Genomic DNA, 20500 nt, shown 5'->3' with positions numbered 1-20500 from the left:
CTCTATATATATATATATATATATATATATATATATATATATATATACACACAAAAAGATATATTTAAAAAAAGTCTTACAACATTATGCAAAATCTCTAAATAAGTAGCTGTGTTTGGTTATTATATAATTGAATAAGTACGATTAAAGTTTTATTAATGATGCCCAAAATGGTAGTTCTTTAGACACAAATATTGTGAAATACAAACACATTTAATGTTTCCTGCATGAAAGTTATATTTTCATGCTATTTTTCTGTACAAATTTAAGTTAATGTAAATGACATCAATATTGTTATGGAATTGTACTGTCTACTAATAGCAAACAGACTACAATACATGAAAGTGGGCTGAAATTTCTTTTCTACTGACATTGGTAAGATAACAAGCTAGTAGCGAACCTTTTGGAAATACCAATTATCCGTAACAAGACTACAACTATTTTCTCTTGCCATTCTAACAATATCAAAAACCACATATTATGCTTATGCTGAGTAAACCCAATCTCTCAACTCCAGTAGCTTTCATTGTTGAACAGGGCAACTTTTCCGAAAAAGATAATATTGAAAAAAAGTATTTTTGAATAGGCTACTAATTATTTGCTTGCTGATACTGTAAAGGGACATTGTGATATTGCAGAAAGTTCTTTCCCTGCAAACAATTTCATTTTCCAGTATTTTAGTTTTTTTTTATGTACCATAAGCGCCAAGTTGAGGGCAGTAAATGTATTTTACTTGATCATCATTTGTATCACAGAAACAAGGAAAAAGCTGCTGAAAATAACTGGTTACAAATATTTATTCATGCAATTGAAATCAATAAATCAATTCTATTTTATCATTATTAGGCCTATGTGTTTATTAGCTTAGGCCTATATGAGCAATACTATTTGTATTTTATACATTTCAATTATTATTGTTTATTTTATCTAGTTTTATCATATATTCGTTAGTTTTCTTGTGTTGTAAAATGAGATACATTTAATCAGTACCATTATGATATAGACCAGTGGTTCCCAAAAGATGTTCTGCGGAACCCTGGGGTTTACAGAGGTACCGTGAGTCAGGACGAATGTCATATAAAGGAGGCACATTTATTGTCAAATAACTTTCTTTGAAGGAGTTGGAATTCCGTCGAAAGAAAATTTTTTCATAGGTTTCAATGCCCGAAAAAAATTGAGAACCGCTGGTATAGACTAAAAATGATATTATCAGTAGACATTTGGAAATTTATTTTGTCTTAAGTCAGAGGGATTATGTTAGGCAATCAATTTATAATGATTTTACTAATGCAACTATTGTATTAATTAGTAAGATATTGCTTATTTATTTTAATATTTATGGAATCAACTGTATAACAAATAATTTTCTTAACAAATGTTAATATCTGTGCCAGCAATGGTAACCGTTGTTAGTGACTCTAGAAATAGTGCTTTTTATAATTTCTTGTGTGTTTTTTTAATTACCATTGGTTGTGTTAATTCTCCATGATTGGCATGTTTTGGTAGAGATTTTTTTCATGAAAGTTAGGACTTCCATGTGAACATAACAAAAGTGTTAAAGTTTGGTTAGGCCAGCAACATTTAAAATAAGACACCTGCTATTCTCAGCTGCTGAAAGTAGAAAAGGGAATATGGCAATGATAAAATTTATGTCTATATGGCTTTAACTCGAAAGCCAAAATATTAGAAAAAGGCAATGGAAGAGAAAACTTAAGGCCCAGGCACAAACAGAAGCTTTTCACAAGCACAACACAGTAACATACATAACAATTGAACTCAATGTAATTCAATCTGAGTAGCTACCATCATATACTCCGATACAAACTTACACAAGTCCAGTATTAGGGATTGAGGGAAAGATACTGGATGTGAGAAGAGGAAAGGACTTGTGGAATAAACTTCAGAAATTGGGCGAGTAGGGGGGGGGGGGGGGGGGACGCTTGCCAACAAACAGAAACCCAATCACAAGTGAATCAATCAATATAAAGTAGGGTTTGTTTTAGTTTTAACTCTCGCTTAATATTATGTTATTTCTAAAACATATGTTTTCCGTCAATCAGAAGCTTTGAATGTCCTACTAAGTTGTTATTTAAGAAAATAACTTAATAAATAAGAAAATGTATGCACTGACTAGATTACGCCAAATATGTTACACTACAAAATTCAGCCTTAATTCAAAAGGGGAAAAAAAAAATATTTCTTCATAATGGATTTTTTGTTAGTAGGTACTCAATTTTTTCTTCAAAACTGCATGCTACCAACTACAGCAGCATTAACTTTTTGAAGGCTGAAAGAAACAAAATAAACAAAGAAATGGGGTTAAGTTTATTTCCAATGTAGCCAGGCCACTGTGCTAGTTTTCTGTTGTACAAAGCCTCGCCTACATTTGCGATAGCATGTCAACAGCATGCAAATACAGTTGCACAGCATAAAAGAAGAAGCTACATTTGCACACAACACAGCAATTTGAATCATTCCAACAGATCTTCCCTCATCTACTATTGTCAAATTTTCAGTTTCAATTGTTTAAAATTTGGTAGCTATTATTTACAGAATCAAACATTTAAGTTCACTGATTTGTTTCCAAGATTTAGGAACAATAAACTACATAGAATTTCCTCGTAAATAAAATAAGATTCCAATTTTCATTCCTTATCTTTGAAATGCACATATCAAAACAAAACAATCATTCCACACCATATGTATGCTGATTAGCAGCAAACAAATATCAGCGCACATTACAGAGAAAATTTAGAAATTCTACAACTTTCTGTGCGCCGTGCACATGCTGTTTTGCTGTGTGTATGCTTTTTTCCAATGTAGCTGCTGCTATGTGTACATTCAGCTTCCATGCATTGCATCTGTGTTGTGTGCATGCTGCTGTTAATTAAGTGCTTATCGTTGTACTATCAATGTAGACAATGTTTTTTTATCGCATATCCAGTTTATATGAAACCTTTATAATGCATCTTCATAATCAATAATATTTTGGAGTTGGTAGTTTAAAACCACAAACACATTATCTGTTTATTTTTTTTTTACATTATAATATAATTGGATATGTTACACAGAAAAATTGCTCCCGGGCACAATATTCCTCAAAGTTTTATACATATTTATATAATCATATATATTTTGGTAGTAATTTAGCTAGCATCACAAACACAACTTTATATTAATATTTTATTTTAAAATACACTTGGATACACAATTAGGAACAGTTACTGTATTAAAATATTAGAAGCGAAACTGTACCATAAAAAAAATATATTTAATTGTGAAAACGGTAATACCTGGATATCATGACTTTTTAGAACATACAGAAAAAAACCAGAAAACACTGTTTTCACACACTACACATGTCCCTAAGTTTACTCCAAAGGGATGGTTTCGTAATTCCTACTAGTTCGTGAAAAATTTAAATTTTTATATCTTACATTACAATACCTGTGCTTTTATGCTGCTGTAGACATTCATTGTTTACCCATGAAAAATAAGAACATATGTTTTCCACATAGGTACTTGAGACATTCCTGAATTAAACCTGAAAGGAAAGTTTCTTAATTCCTATTGGTTTGTGGAAAAATAACAGTTTACAGCTTACATTACTATAATACCAGCGTAATCACGCTATCGCAGACATTCATTGTTTACCAGTATGGGTTTTCAAAACTTTTGTTTGGAGAACTTTAGTCGTTGTAGGCATTGTAGGTACTAATGAAATTAGTTTAAATAACAACTGTATTGCAATTGTAAGGAATTTTTAATTCTTATATTTCATGTTTGTTATTTTATTAAAATAAGAAATTGTATTACAAAATGTTTGTATGGTTACATTGTATTTGAAGTACGTACTATTTTGAGTCATGTAACAGACGATTCTATGGGAAGCAAAACTTTAATAGAATTGTTAATGTCGTTCATTTTCTGTGATGAATATGTGCTGTGCACTTATGTAGCTGAAACATTAAATTTTGCAGTATTTCCATGGAATTCTTTGATTACAGCCGTCGTATGTGCTGTGTTTGACATGGTTTCATGTATCCCAGTTTATCCCTGGATCCTTAAGGCTTGATCCTATGGTACATGATGCTTCCTATTTCAATTCAATACATTGAAAGATCCTGATGGTATGATCCTTTTGGCTTCATCCTGTGGTACATGATGCTTACTGTTTTAGTTCAGTATGTTGGAAGGTCCTACACATGAAAGAAATTACGAAATAAGAAAGATTGGTAAATATGTATTGTACGGATTAGCGCCAAAAAAAATCGTACAAATATGAAATAACTTTCATTATATGCTATCTTACGTCCTCTTTTCAGAACCGCCTGCGGAGATAAAAAATTCCAAAATACTTTTGGAGATATTAAAACACTTTAAAACCCTTTGGATGGTTAGTTAGGTTAGTATAGCTACATTAAAATAAACAGAGAAATATAAATATTAATAAATAAACCCGAGGTTGGCCGAAGGTGAATTGTTTGGGTGTAATCAGGAATGGCAGAACTTTATGTGCATCTTAGGTTTCTCCGTTCGGGAACATCGCAAAAAAAAAAATCATACTTCTAAACAAGCAACCGTTATCGCCGCATGAGTGCACAGGATGAAAATTAAAAAATTCGATATCTCCAAAAGTATTTGGAATTTCTTATCTCAGCCGGGTTTAATGAAAAGAGGAAGTTTAAGAGCACAGAATAAAGGTATTTTCGGATTTTTTAAATTTTTTTTTAAAAAAATCGTCAAAAAATGAAGATTAAAAAATTCGATATCTCCTAAAGTAATTGGAATTTTTTATCTCCACAGGCGGTTCTGAAAAGAGGACGTAAGATAGCATATAATGAAAGTTATTTCATATTTGTACGATTTTTTTTGGCGCTAAGTAATCCGTACAATACATATTTACCAGCGGACATTAAAAATAATGTGAATTTAATTTAATGGTTCTTTAGTTTTAAATTATTTATAATGTAACTGACCTGACCTAACAAAACCTGGACAAATGATGAACATTAACAACTCACGTAATTTTTTTTTTTACTTATTACTTGCGCAACAATATCCAAATAAAAAAATAATACTTTAAAATTAGAAACGTTAAAAACTCACCTAAGTTGGAGGCGGGTACATTTCCTTTGCCACTATAAGGAAATGATGTAGTTGTTCACGGCAGAAGTTGACCGATTAATTAAACATCTTAATTAAACATCGTATTGAACAATAAATTAATAAATAATCACCTATTGGTTAATTTGAATACTGGCCAATCACGGAACAGTAACGTGGCAAAATTGTCCAATAAGAAACATGATACTCGTAAACAAGAAACCTTATTATCTATGACAAGAAACAATGGTGATCGCCGCATACTACGCAGGTATTGTGATGAAAATTAAAAAATTTGATATCTCCTAAAGTATTTGGAATTTCTTACCTCCGCCGGTTGATTTGAAAAGAGGAAGTGAAAGGGCCCAGAATAAAAGTATTTTCAGATTTTTAGCATTTTTTTTGGCATCTACCGCGACTGTACATATTTACCAAACTGAACGAACACAGCAAACATCATGAACCACAGGATCAAGCCAATAGGATCATGTCATCAGGATCAAGCTTTCAGGATCCAGGGATAACCTTCAATATATGAAACAGAAAAATTAGTGTATTTTTAATCCTCCATAGTTGGATACAGTTTTGCTAAACAAAGAGATACATGATCACAGGTAAATAATGAATGGCGGTGGCAGTGTGAAAACTCTTGTATTGTAACGTAAGCTTTAAACTGTTATTTTGTTTACGAACCAGTAGAAATTAAGAAACCATCCCTTCAGCGACGTGTGTATTGTGCAAGAAATGTTTTCAGTTTTTTTTTCTTTCCGTTCTAAAATGGCCCCGATATCCGAGTATTATTGTGAAACCATGTATGAAAAAACTTTAATATTAACTGGATGATAATGAAACAAAACTTTTTATTTTATTTTTCACAGTCATTATCAATTAAACAGCATGTAAGATTAATTTTCTAAGTAAAATACTTACTTATTAATTTTTCATAATCGATGCCGCTGTCTGATTTACTAACAACAGTCCAAGGATCTACAACATCGTCGTTTTCCTTGTCACCGTTTATTTCTAACCTCTCTACACATTCTGCTACATCACTCATATTTACGCTTTCCTCAAGAATTAAATTTATTCGTTATTATATTTAAAAAATTTTATAATTACGTACAAAAAATATTAAATTTGACACATTAAATACAATTATCCGAAGAAACATACTTCAAGAAGCACATGTGAACAGATTGGCGTAAGCTGACGTGTTGACTACGTGTAGCAGACATAAACATTGTCCATGGATATGTGCACATGGAGAGTAACCTTTATCAAGTTATTTTTCCGAAATATTAGTAAAGTTTTTCAATTTATTTGATCTTGTCGAATATTGCTCGTAACCATATTTCTCAGCGTTTATATAAAACTTAAGGCGGATAAAAATTAACATACTCGTCGCGGCAAATCATTCACCTCAAATAAAATTCATTAACCAAACACTTAAACAGTTAACACACAGCCACCCATTCCATTCTCATAAAAATCATAATCTTACATCGCACTGACCTATGAAGTATTAATGCCCGGGTCCCAGTCCTGTCTCCTGCGTACAGGTTTATCTGAGCGAGCCAGCTAATGACACTTCCGCAGTCAGACTTTAGTATTTAATTTAAGTGTAGAAGAAATAACCTGACGCCTCCCGCCACAAGTCCGGCAAAACCGTCACCAGCGATACCACGCTTCATCGACCTGATGCCACACACGCCGACGCACTATGTACCAAGGACGCCTGCCGTCCCGACACCGACGCTCGTCACCCTCTCGCCGCCAATCCCGCTCCCTCCGCCTCCGGGCCCAAAGCCAACAGCCTCAACACCCCTCGCAGACCTGACGCCACTCAACATGACTGTGACTACGCTTGACCCGCCGAAGCCGACCGAACGACGCACGATGTCTACCATCCCACCGCAATCTGCCATGCCGTCCCGAAACCACCTCGTGTCAGAGACACCTCACGACGCCGGGATGGCCTCGCCACCGCACCTGACCACCGTCACAGTGCCGCGAAGGACCATTCCGACGCAACCCGCATCGTCTCCGACACACGCCTCATACAGGACGCCACCAGACTCGACACCGAAACGTCACGCCACACCGTCGCCACCGCCTAGCTTCAACGTTATGCAGCCGTCGTCACTGCCACATGAGTACGCAGTCTCAAAAGGGATGCTGGACAACGCAATGCCCAGGGCCACGACGCCGAGACGCCTGAGCGAAGCCCCGCCGCCTGTATTTATTCCGCGGTGCCCGCCTGGCTTCGAGGCACAATGGACTGAGCCCACCAAAAAGAGACAGACGGGCACGACGCCCACGCCGTCTTCGTCGCCGCCTGAAGCGAAATCAAAAATGCTCGAGGCACCACGACGCCACCCCTCGGCCAGCCTGCCACAGCAGCCGCCGAGGCGACACGCACTCTGTGCTCCAGAAGCGCCACGACAACACCCCTCGGCCAGCCTGCCACAGCAGCCGCCGATGCGACCCCCAATCTGTGCTCCACAGGCGCCACGACGCCGCCCCTCAGCCAGCCTGCCACAGCAGCCGCCGAGACTACGCGCACCCTGAGCTCCACAGGCGCCACGACGCAACCCCTCGGCCAGCCTGCCACAGCAGCTGCCGAGGCGACGCGCACTCTGTGCTCAACAGGCGACATGACGCCACCCCTGGACGTCACCGCAGCTACCGGGTCGCCTGAGCTCCCTGCATCTGCCTGACGCAATGCAGGTCGACGCAAGACGGCTAGCATAGCTTTCACATTTAAACGTTATTATAAGTGCTTAATTAGGAACGATTTAATTACAGACTATGAGTGTACGAATTGCCAATGTCACATTACAGTATTTACGATTCTGCATGTTTGTTTTGCCGTCGTCCGGGGGTCTCGGGTTCGAGTCCCGGTGTGGATCCTAGTGGGGATGGCTGTGTCGAAGGTAGTTTGTCCGGGTGGGCGCCAGGCTAGCTCGGTGTCTAACCAATAGGTGGGTCGTGGGGTCGGTTGCCCTGCGTGGCCCCCTAGGACCGTCGGCGATGTTGCGTGGGTTTAAGGAATTCCCTACTCGGCGGTGATTGGGGATAGCAGGTTTAAAGAAGCATACGCTGAAATGAGGTAATAAATGACGGGCGTCATTTATTCAGGCGACGGTGGCTCTGGTGTAACTTTGTTGGTTACACACCACGTCGTACAACAGGTGACGTCACAAGATACAAAAACTACACAATTACACGCAACTAAGTCTGAAAGTTACTTAATTAACGTGGCAGAAGTTTACAAAAGGAATGTTACACGAGGTTGCGTTACACAAGTTTACAAATGTTACGTGGAGAGATGCATCGCACAAGTTTACAAAAGAAATGTTACACGAGGTTGCGTTGCACAAGTTTACAAAGAAATGTTACAAAGTCACTAATTGTTCCGTATTATCGTGTCCCTAGGTGTTTCTGAGCCTGGCTGCTTAACGAGGGGTGAGGGTGATTGGAGGCGGCCAATCCCGTAAATCTGCGTATCGAGGCGGTGCTCGCGTCCACGGCAGTGGAGCGCGGACCGCAGCTAAATTCGCTCAAAAGTTCCCTTATGGGGAGTGTCAGTGCCGGAGCGACTGAGTTTAACCAAAGTTCTGTCCTCGGGAGACGGCCCGTACCGGATACTGAACCTACCCCGTGGACCAAGTGTGGTGCAAGGGGGGGGGGGGGGTTTAGATTTATGAGGCTGGATTAGGTCCTGGACCGAAAAACTGGACCGGGTACACACGGAGAGATTATTAAAAGGGGTTTTAAGAATGACTATATTTACCAGAAATGAACTCGGTGTGGACAAAGGATGATGTCTCTCCGTGGGACGTGCGTCCGCCCCGGTCCACGAGTCGCGCTGTACTCTCATCATGTCATGGCGTCCGGCCGAGGCTCGGTGGCCCTCGCGCCAGGGTTGACCTCATTACGTTAGTTTCTGATATGATATGTTAATAAGAGAATTTAATGATGTTAAATTCTTACATTAATTATAAAAGCTGAATCAAGGTCATTCGTCCCTTCTACAAATGAAAGTTATTATATTTAAGAATTATTATGTTTGAATTTTTACGTCACACCAGCGACTGTTCGTCTCTTGTCGGATTGCTCTGGTGGGGTTAATGACGCAACACAAGGTTTGAATAATTATGTCATAAGGTCTGATTGACTGATTCAGGCAGAAGGCCGCCAGAGGAACATTCACACGCGTATTGCTGTAGTTACACACGTGAGTGCCCGGGCACTCCTACGTCGCACTTTCGTTGACCAACTTCAAATAAAAACGTAACACTGTTTAATAATCTATGTTTTGTTTTTTAACATGGTTGGTTTTAATGACGGTCTGTTTATTTTGGGGGGGCCGGGTTCTACCTTGGTTGCTGGTGGCTCGCCTGACTCGGGTGGGCCATGGCTAGGGGCACGTTCCATTAGCGGGGTTGCATACTGGCGGTTGCAGGTCGGGCTTTAGGGTGGCCTACGGTCGGACGACGTCAGTTTAATACAATGAGCAACTATAATACTTGGTTGTTAACATTGTCTTGATATTGTTTTTTTACTGTGAATATCATTATTGATGTACTGCGACGACTGATGCGAAGTGTTTTGAAATCGACACTATACTATGGCTGCTTCTTTACTCAACATAACAACATCCATCCATAGATATCATAGATCTTTACATACATCACACTCTACATTAATACACTACACTTACCTACTTTCAAACTTGTTAATGCTTGGTGGTCAGTGAGTAGCTTTTTCCTTTCCCCTAGAAATAGGTCTCTAAATTACTGTAAGGACCAGATTATTGCCAGAATATTCTTTTATGTTACTGCATTATTCTTTTCGGCTTGATTAAGTGTATTGCTAGCCATAGCCACTGTCTTTTCAATACCGCGATCATCTTATTGTGCTGACGCCAGCCGATAGTGCGCCTCTTAGTCGCACAGGCCGCGATGCCTCTCCGACGCCTCTCAAAGCCGTGTGCCACGAACACGCCCGCGCGTGCAACATGGTGCAACGAGTGTGAGTGCACCGAACGACCCGCAGCTAGCACCACTACCGGCCACCTCGGGGGAAGCACTCCGCCGGGTGTGGCAATGTGCTTCCGCCGAGTGTGGCAATGTGCTTCCGCCGGACTATAGCATCAAGGGCACATGTTTTCTCTCACAGACATAAACTATGTAATGTATATTTCATCAAATGTTTTTATTTGTTAATTCCATTGTTCAACGTGCGAATAGGTCCTAAACTTGGCCGCGTCTGTTTTCCGCGCGCTGCGCTTCTGGCGCGCAATTGGCAGGCCTGCTGTAGCGCTGTGCTACATGAGTGAGTCAGTACCCACCGGGAGCTCGAAGAGGCTGGTCGTCTTCGCGCAACGTTGAGAGGCCACCTTCGCGCCAATTCCGCAACCGCATCTAGATCGTGAGTTACAACACCACTGGCCGTGCATCACCGCGCATCACCGCGCAGGTCTTAGCAGCAACGTCCGCCACGTACTGTTCGCTCAAAACTCCCCCCTCTCCATAGTAAGCGGGGTCATCACCGAACAGCCGTACACGCGCAGAGCTCTCTAACCCCGAACAGTCGCGGCCAGGGGATGGATAGCACCATGTAGAGGTTGGTGTGTAATAAAAACCACACTTCACGTAGCGGAGTGCATCATTTGTAGTATAAGGGCGCGGTTACACGGGAGTCTGAACTACTTCAAGTGAACATGTTCAGCTGTTGAGTGCGGTTGACGTCGTCTGGCCGACGACCACCCCAGAGCCCGACCTGCACCCGCCAGTATACGCTCCCGCTAACGGAACACACCCCTGGCCATGGCCCACCCGAGTCAGGCGACCCGAACAGCAATTAAAGACAAAGCCGCGGAAACCTGAGTAGACAAGAGAAGAACCGTACCCATTCCTCCTAAAACATTAAATTAGGATTTTAGCGACAATAAAATCTCTTCCAGACACACCCGTTTGGAGTCTAGCGTAATGAGGTCACGCCTGGCGCGAGAGAGGCCGAGCCTCCCTCGGACGCCATGCCAGTTCGGCAGTTCAGCGCAGCTCACGGACCGGGGCGGACCTACGTCCCACGGAGGGGCAACATCCTTTGTCTACATCGAAAGTAACGTCCGGTAAATATAGTCACTAATTAACAGAACCCCTTTTATTGCTTAACCTCTCCGTGAGTACCCGGTCCCTTTTTTCGGTCCAGGACCTAATCCGGCCGCATCAACTTAAGGACACCCCGCACCACACTTGATCAGCGGGGCTGCTCTTCAGCATACGGCACGGGCCGTCTCCCGCAACGTACAGAACTTTATTTAAGGTCACGCGCACGGCGCTGACCACAAACCCGCAAGGGAACTTGGACAAACTTAATTGCGGTGCGTGTTTCACCACAGTGGGCACAACACCCGCGCCGAGACATTTGCATACGGGATTGGCCGTCTCCAATCGCGCACCCCCTTCATTCAGTGTATTTTTGTATCCTGTATTTTGTATTGCTAACTTACGTTACCCGAGTAACGAGTGCCACGGAACTTGTGCGCACCCCCTTAATTCAGTGTATTTTTGTATCCCGTATTGTGTATTTCTAACTTACGTTACCCGAGTAACGAGTGCCACGGAACTTGTGCGCACCCCCTTAATTCAGTGTATTTTTGTATCCCGTATTGTGTATTGCTAACTTACGTTACCCGAGTAACGAGTGCCACGTAACCTGCACGCGCCCCTTAATTCAGTGTATTTTGTGTCCCGCCTTTGTGTTACGAAATTACGTTACCTGCGTACCCAGTGAGACGTCTGAGACATAACAGCATCCGAGGCCACGTAACGCGGAACACAAACAATACGGCGCCACGGAATAACAAGTAAAACCCCCCAGGGACCTCTGTAGAGTGTTGTATTGTGTACGACTCGCTCCTCTGAATAAAAGGTACGACACCGCCACCTCAACTCCACGTCTCTTATTTAAAATCATCTCACGCAACACCGCCGCCGGCCCTAGTGGGCCACGCAGGGGCACATACATCCACGACCCCAAATTCACGACTAGAAACGAGCTAGTCTGGCGTCCACCCGGACAACACAGATCAAGAACCGCCTTTTCCCACTAGGAGCCATACCGGGACTCGAGCCCGAGACCCCGGACGACGGCACGGTTACACACAGTCTGAACATGTTTCGTTCGAGGCCATTTCTCATTTAACTTAAACAGGTTGGCAAAGTAGTTCAGATCGACATATCTTCTACATTAGCCTCTGATTGGCTGGTTAGAATATAAACAGTCTTTTGCAGAAATTCTAGATGGAAAGTGTTTCTGGCACAAGTTCGAGTAATATTTTACCGAATGCAACAAAAAAAAAAACCAACAGATAGTTACATATATTTTTTAATTTATCCTGACCTTAATTTTCTTAAAACTGAGATAGGTACTCTCGCTCAAAAAATAATAAAAAATAAGTTTAAAAATTTTACTGTGCATGTTTGAATTCCCGATTTGTAAAAAAATATTGAGCAATATGTAAACACATTTCATTTCTGCTGAAACTGCTGTATAAACAAGTGAGAAAATCCCGCGTTTTCTGGATGCAATTAAAAAATAGAGATCAACAACACAGTCATTCGTTGACAGTAGACAATCGGTTTTAGAGCTAAACACACTTTTCAGCAACTACCGTGTAACCGCACACTTTCGCGTTTGTAAACGTGTTTACTTAAACATGTTCACCTGAAGTAGTTCAGGGTCCCGTGTAACCGCGCCCTAAGGCGTCTTGGGTGGCCTAAACAGCCCAAGGATCACCTCTACGGACACGTCCCTGCCTCCCGCCACTTGGCCGAACCCAAACCCCGAGACCCATTCCGCAAAACTTGATAGCTTTGACGGGGAGACAGCCGGAACGGTGTCAGTGCTTGTTGAGATTCTAAAGTATATGCGGATGCATCTGTATACAGAAGAAAATCACGACCTGGCATGGACTGATAAATGACATGTTCCTTTAAAAATACAGTTTTTAACTTTTAACTGTGTTCTGCTCTCGTCTCTCCGGTTCCACACTCGGTACTTTTTAAATAATTCGAAAAAAGGTAAAGCTAACTTGGCTATATAATTACTGTAATTTTTATAGAAACCAATCACACTAAGAAAAGCTCTTTCTTGCCTAACTTTCTTGGAACTGTAAAATTCAATATTACTTGTAACTTTCAGGTATGTGTCCTAAAAATGGCAGTTATTGCCTACAAATCATACCTATTTTTTAAAGTTTCAGAGTCATCCCAGCATTTCTCAAATAGGGTAGCTTAATGTGTATGTGTTCGATATGTTGATCAAACATTTAAGATGTAATTATTATGTCGTCGATATATGCCCGCGAAAATGACTTACATTCGGTGCATAATGTTTTGACCAAACATCGAGTGAACTCTGCTACCATGTTGCACAAGCCGAACAGCATAACTTGGAAAACGTTTTGGTAGTTCCTGATCAGAAACGCTGTAAACTGTTACAAATCTTCATGTACGGGATTTGCCAATATCCTGCCAACAAATCAAATGTTGTCAGAAATTTTACTCCTTGGTATAATCACAAGGTGTTGCTGGTGGAAAGGGGACTTTCACTGTCTTTTATAGTGATTATATAAATATCATGTGCAACTAAACATAAATGCACAGAACCATCTTTCTTCCTAATGCACAGTACTAAATGTAGTAATTTGTTTTATAATGAATGGCACACATTTTACAGCTAATGGCCATTTTTCTGTCATTTTAGATGATTGTTTGTGACTATATGTGGTTATCATCCACCCTCCAAAAAATAATACAATCCAAAATTTTGTATGGAATTCTACTCCTAATATCACCAGTTTAGCGAGCCCCTTTACTATCATTGTGGTAATTTGTTTTGGATTACTCAAAACTTTTATTTGTAACAATGCTTGTTGTTTCTCAATGTGACTGCTATGCGAAGTGAAGCCTAATATTTTCATATTTGGTACAGGAAGCATGTGTATGTAATTTTCTTACAGAATTTTTCATCAAAATACTGCTATCATTACTAATACACAAAACCTCTTCACCACTGTATTCATTAGCAAATGAATACGTTGACAATTCGGAGAGATTGTTTGCAATTAATTTATTCGTCAACTGACTACAATATGCATACAATAACACGAGCGACTACTTGACTGTGTTTACATAGGCCGGCCATCTTGACACACTGGTCTATATTCATGACAACCACTATCCAAAAGAACAGGTAATTTGATATAATTAACACTGTTTGATTGGAGGATCAATGATGGGTGTCATCAAAAATTATAAATTTGATTTGATTTGATTTATTATTTCATTCAATAGACCATACAATGGTATAGAATATGTCAAACAAATTACAAATAAACATAAATAAAAACAAACAGGTACAAGAACAGTATAAAAAAGCATTACAAAATTAAAATAATATAATACAACAGCTGCTCTTCCATGAATAAGCACCTATTATATATTATGATGCCGTCCCCACTACCTCCTATTATTTTTACGTGATTTTTGCTTGGGTTCGAGATCTCAGGGATGGTTCGGCCTTGTGGCTAGAGGTAGGGGTTAACGCAGTAGGGCCCCCCGAGCTGTTATGGCCACTCGGGACGCCTGAAGAAGAACACAAAGTTTCTGGAGGATATTTGATGAATTTATTACGGCACAGACTTATACTTAGTGCTGCCCGTTCTGGCCGTAACGGTTGTCCCAAATCGACTAGTCACACGCGCAGCCCACTTCCTCAGTGGCGGCTCACGATTTTAATGCGCATGAAAGACGTACTCTTGCACACAATGCGGCGATTACAAAATAAACTCTAACATGACAAATTATACCTTGACGAACAAAACACTTCACTATTACACGATACTTATTATACTGGGCTATTAGCAGGTAGGCCCGTATCTCCGGCGACTCTACGTGATTCCTAGATGTGTCCCAGGGACTGATTCGTTAGTACGTTTGGTGGCACTTGTCGCCTTCTGGCTGCCCCGTGCGGGCCAAAACTAATTAGCCGGTAAGCTAAGTTGGGGCGTGAAGCGCCGACGTAACGTCTCATGGACTCCCCACAGTACTTACGTAATACGTTGAAGACTCATCTTGGAGCACTGATTTAATTAAGTGACATACCTCATGGTAAATTGAGGCCGACCGCGGAACTATACGTAAAAGATTAAGAAAACATTATACTATTTATACTACATGTCGGTGAAAACCAAAGTTGATGGTTCCGTGTTGCGCGCAGGCTGCCGGCCTCTCCGAGCTCCTGAAGGACACTGCCGGTGTCGCCGCGCGCGACCCCCCTTCCACCCGCCAGTCCTCCCGCGGAAACGTGTGAATTTCGCGGGAAACTGAACCGGCCAGGTTTTGGACAAGGCGCACAGTGAAACATGATTTTGAAAGGACTGAAATATTAATTGATGATAATAATGTCTAATAAAAACCTGTGGAAAAATATACATAATTGCATTTGTTGTAGTTCGGCGGAGGGATATGCCACACCCGGCCGGATCCATCCGCCGACGTAGCACTCGTTGCCTGGCGTTCGCCTCGTTGCACGAACTACACTTTGTTGCGCGCACGCGCGAGTTCGGTGCACACGCCTTTGCGAGACGTTAATGAGGCATAGTGGTCTATGCGACATAGAGGAGCATTGGCGGTCGGCGTCAATTATATATAAAAGTTATTAGATATAAAAGAAATTGCCATCACCCGACCTATGTGAAAGGTCCGGGGGGTACCTGACGGGCGCTACGGGCGTCGCGATGCTCTGGTTGTCCGGAGGGGCGCCAGGCTAGCGGGCTGCTAGGCCGTTGGTGTGGGGTCGTGGGTACTCTGCCCCCGCGTGCCCCGCCAGGTACACGGCTTGAATGTAACCTGAATGGTTCTACGCTTGACTGTGAAGGCCGCTCGGACGTGTGGAGGACGGGGAATTACGGAAAATTAGTGTACACGAGTTGGCGAGAATACGTTTAATTTGTGAGTTTCACCGGGGGTCCATGTGGATACACGGTACACTCTACAAGTCCGCTCCGCGGTTCATTCTCGCTACAAAAATTCTCACCAACACTAACACAGAAAAACATACCACTACGCGACACTGGTGGTTACCGCGGCAGTCTCGCGGGACGCGGGTCGATGCTCGCTGGAGACGGCCAGCGCCGAACATTAACGGGTGCAGGGGGGGGCTCTATGAGCGGGCTCCTTAATTAGGCGAAACACTTACGTGAGTGATACGATCTGCCGCACGGTATCACTATGAAGACGGTCGGGATAGGCCCGGTTCCATAAAATACGCGCCGAGTCGACGTGGGCAGCTATGAATTAATGAGGTTTAAATTTAAAGATTTAGTATAGAATAAAAATTAATAAAATGAAAGAAACTTGGATGCTGCCCACGGACACACGTCTGTTCCCGGCGCGGAGTGGTTCGAGACTGCCGGACATGGCCGCCTTGCAAGGAAGAGAAACTTTCTCTTCTTTGTGAGTCGGTGTCAAAAAACATATATTAATTTAATTTACTATATTACCAGTTAAAACATGTTCCAGGTGCCCAATTAAAATGTAGCACCTGGTAATTGGGTGCTTAAGGCTTAACAATAGTTTTAATGTAATTAATTATTTAAAATGTGACATCAAGTTGGCGACTGTATTTATCAACATATTGTCTCACTGTGAGCTGTAATAGTTGGATTTCTTCTAATCTGACACGATCCTAGTCACGGACATTTTAATTAAGGCCAGTGGCCGCGGTGACTTTTAATAAGGTTTGTTGTCTATTGGGGTCACGCCCGGGATGCTCGCCTGACTCAATCCGGCTGGGCAAGGGGCGCGCTCCGAAAACGGGATACGGTACTGGCGGTGCGGAGCACGGGCTTAAAGGCCATGGTCGGTACGACGTCAAAATGTCATACATAAAAACAATGCCTATGGTCTGCCTATTTTGACTATGTTTATTCTTTAATCAGCTTTGGAATTATGTATTGGGGGCAGGGGCGCAACAACTAAATTTCCAATTTACCTTTTTATAAAGAATCATCGATCCCCCCTATTGAAGCGGGGGGTCCGGGGGTCCTTTCCCGGAAAAATTTGTATTTGAAGGTGGAAAATGGTGCTATTTAAGCAGTTTTACTATCTAAAAATTGATTACACAGCACGTTTTTTGCCCCCGTTTGCCCCCACTTCATGATTTCAGAGGGGGGGAAAAATACCCTTGCCCCCCTCTGTTGTTGCGCCCTTGATTGGGGGAGTAGTATACATCATCTACAATCAGTTTTTATTATACAAAAAAAATAATCAGATTATACTCCACATGAAACGTTTGGACAGTTGCCGTGATATTTATAAATCCTCTTCTTACTGTACCCTATATTTATATTTACAAAGTATTATTGTTTACTCATAAAAACAAATTATTTTATTTAAAAAATACTAATATTCATGAGCCTTTCCTACGAATTGATGCAGATTTTCATCTGCAAAGGGTTAATAAGAAAAAAACTTTACAGTCAGTTAGAAATGTTGGTATTAGATTATTCAATAAATTACCATCAGTTCTAAAAAATATGGACCAATATAATTTATTTCAAAAGGAATTATTTTTTTACTTATCTCATAAGGCTTTTTATAATATAGATGATAATGAAGTAGCATCGTAATTTTTTTTATGTATGACTTTTCTTTTATATATAATATATAATAGGTGCTTATTCATGGAAGAGCAGCTGTTGTATTATATTATTTTAATTTTGTAATGCTTTTAATACTGTTCTTGTAGTACCTGTTTATGTGTTTGTATTTATGTTTATTTGTAATTTTTTTGACATATTCTATACCATTGTATGGTCTATTGAATGAAATAATAAATCAAATTTAACTTTTAGTACAACTGAAAACTAAAGAATTTTAATAAAAAGTGTATTTTAATTTATTGATTTATAACAATAATATTAAAATATATGTAAAAATATTTCATGACAAAAATAATATATGCAACATTTGTTTAATCGAAACTGAAGCACGAATTATGTTAATTTCGATTAGCATAATATTTTTTTTTTCCAGATTAAACATGAATTCAAATCTGTATAGCCTCAATCAAAAATATCTATTTTTTTTTGTCGTCGAAATGTTAGAGTTTATTTATGTGAATTTTTTCACTATCAAATACCAACTGACAAAGGGTTGTATCATTGGCGTAGCTGTGTTGATAAAGTTGAGGGGGACAAATAAAGATTTTGACGTCATGTAAACCCATTCCCCTCTTACTAAGACGGGGGGTCCAGGGGTCCTCCACTGGAAAATTTTGGTTTTAAAAGTGCAAAATAGCGATTTTTAAGCAGTTTTTGTATCCAACCATTGGATACATCGATGTTAAAATTATTATTGTTTCCTTAAGATAAAATTTGATGAGTGAAGAAATTACAAATAAAGTTGGGCAGAATAATATTATAAAATAAAAATATCACGGTCTAGAAAGTTGGGGGGGACAGTCCCTTCTACCCAAAATGTTCAGGGGGACACGTCCCTCCTGTCCCCCCGGTTCCTACGCCTCTGGGTTATATTCATCGGTTCGAGTAAGGTAGCGAATAAGAACTGCCTTATTAGTAACTATTCATTCATAACAAACTCGCAGGCCATATTCCAATACGTATCCAAACCGAATCCCAGTAATGACACAAAAAAGCAACTTTTTTAATAAACAGTGCACTGCGCGATGCTAGAAACAGGTTCCAACGCATTCTAGCGGACTTTGGCAACCATCGATACACTTGTTATGGCAAAAATCCTAGTGATAACATCACCATCGTACAAATTACATGGTGTTATAATAATTTTCTGAAATACTTTTTATGTTGCAATTATTTCTTGTTATGGCCATTAAATTGTACAAAATATATTTCAGAATAGTTTCGCTACCATAACATATTTCATTTGGTAGGCCTACAATAATACAATGGATACATCATCACTCATCAGATATGAACGAAATTGAATATATACCTACATGTTAATGGTGCCAGATATGGATAAGTCATCTAGATGAAATCAACGAAAAAGTGAGGTCTGCACATGCTAGGAATTTGGGTCACAGATCGGCAATGGATAGGAAACAAAAATCCGTGCCCTAAAAATAAGGGACTGACTGTGTCTTATTGTGCACTTGGAATACTGCCAGGATACAGGTGTAGCAATTTCAACACTAAACCCTTATTTTGTCTTCTGGAATACTGGAGTTAAATTCAGGTTACTAGATTATCAAATTCTATTTGTTATGAAACAATGCCTAAGCATTTTAAAATTTAGTTTCAAATATGAATCTTAATTGGTGTGACTATCCCACTAGGATTTCTCTACGTGTTATAACTGCTATATAAATTTGCCTTTAAGTTTATGAAAATAATTTAAATAAGGATTTGTATGGTAAAAAACCTAATAACTATTAATTATGGTTTTTATGTCACTTACTAGAGCACGAAATATTAGAAAAACATTTTAGGATAAAACCATCTTAATATTGTGAAAACAACTAAAAGTCTAGGTTGCCATTTTGTTTTTAGAAAGGTTTCTCAAGAAAGTTGAGCGCTGTTATGGCATCACCAATGTCCATGATACATATCTATATTTACCATCTTCTTGTCTTACAAGGTTCGTGATCTTTGGTGCATGTTGAAAATGGTTGTTTGGGTTTCTAGAAATTTCTTTCATTCTTCTGATTGTTTAAATTAAGGATATATGTTCTAGTAAAATTATTTTGCGTTATGTACTTGTCAGACCTCCTTTGCTTAGATAGGAAAATTTATTTAGTAATGCTGATTTAGGGTTTTGCCTCGAGCTTTGATAACTTTTCATTTTGTTTTCCGTTAGCCATGTGCTTTATTGAAATCACTGTTCCTGTTGTGCGTTTCCTTTCCTGCATTACAAGGGTGTTTTGTTCTTATCGTATAATTTTTATTAGATACTGATCCGTAGTAAATTACACCTATATATTTAATGTTCAGCTGTTTCCTGTTTCTTTGTAAGAACATTCGCTATGTAAAAATTCATTTGCTTTCATGGCTTGTCACAATGCCTTTGCTTAGTTGGGGGCTTTTTTTTATTTTTGTCTTTTAGTGTTTTTCCTTGTCAGTCGACGCCTTGCTTTTTTTTTGTTTGTTGCCAACCACATGTTTTCTTGTTTGTAGAGACTTCTAATTCGCAAGTTGAGGTGTATCTCTTTTTCACTGCATTACTGTGATGTTTTGTTCTTTGCAATTGTATTGTTACGGCCGTCAACTTCCAAAATCCTGTGTCTTCTGTAAAGATTGTTAAGAGAGGGAAAGTGGAAATGGTGATAATGAAATGAATTA

At 40.0% G+C, this 20500-nt stretch overlaps 1 protein-coding gene across 1 annotated transcript in view; it reads right to left on the bottom strand.

Annotated features, from left to right (window-relative positions):
* LOC134531035 (tryptophan--tRNA ligase, cytoplasmic) overlaps positions 1–6362 on the bottom strand; it is a 53150-nt gene extending 46788 nt beyond the window's left edge. The window contains exon 1 of the mRNA XM_063366527.1: positions 6037–6362. Coding sequence (XP_063222597.1) covers positions 6037–6163 — 127 coding nt within the window. The 5' untranslated portion in view covers positions 6164–6362. The remainder of the gene's footprint in view (positions 1–6036) is intronic.
* Positions 6363–20500: the final 14138 nt, after the last annotated feature.

This window comes from Bacillus rossius, chromosome 3 (assembly GCF_032445375.1).
Source record: "Bacillus rossius redtenbacheri isolate Brsri chromosome 3, Brsri_v3, whole genome shotgun sequence".
NCBI lineage: Eukaryota > Metazoa > Arthropoda > Insecta > Phasmatodea > Bacillidae > Bacillus > Bacillus rossius.
Note: the sequence above shows the minus strand (reverse complement) of the source record. Positions and strands in the feature narration are given on the sequence as shown.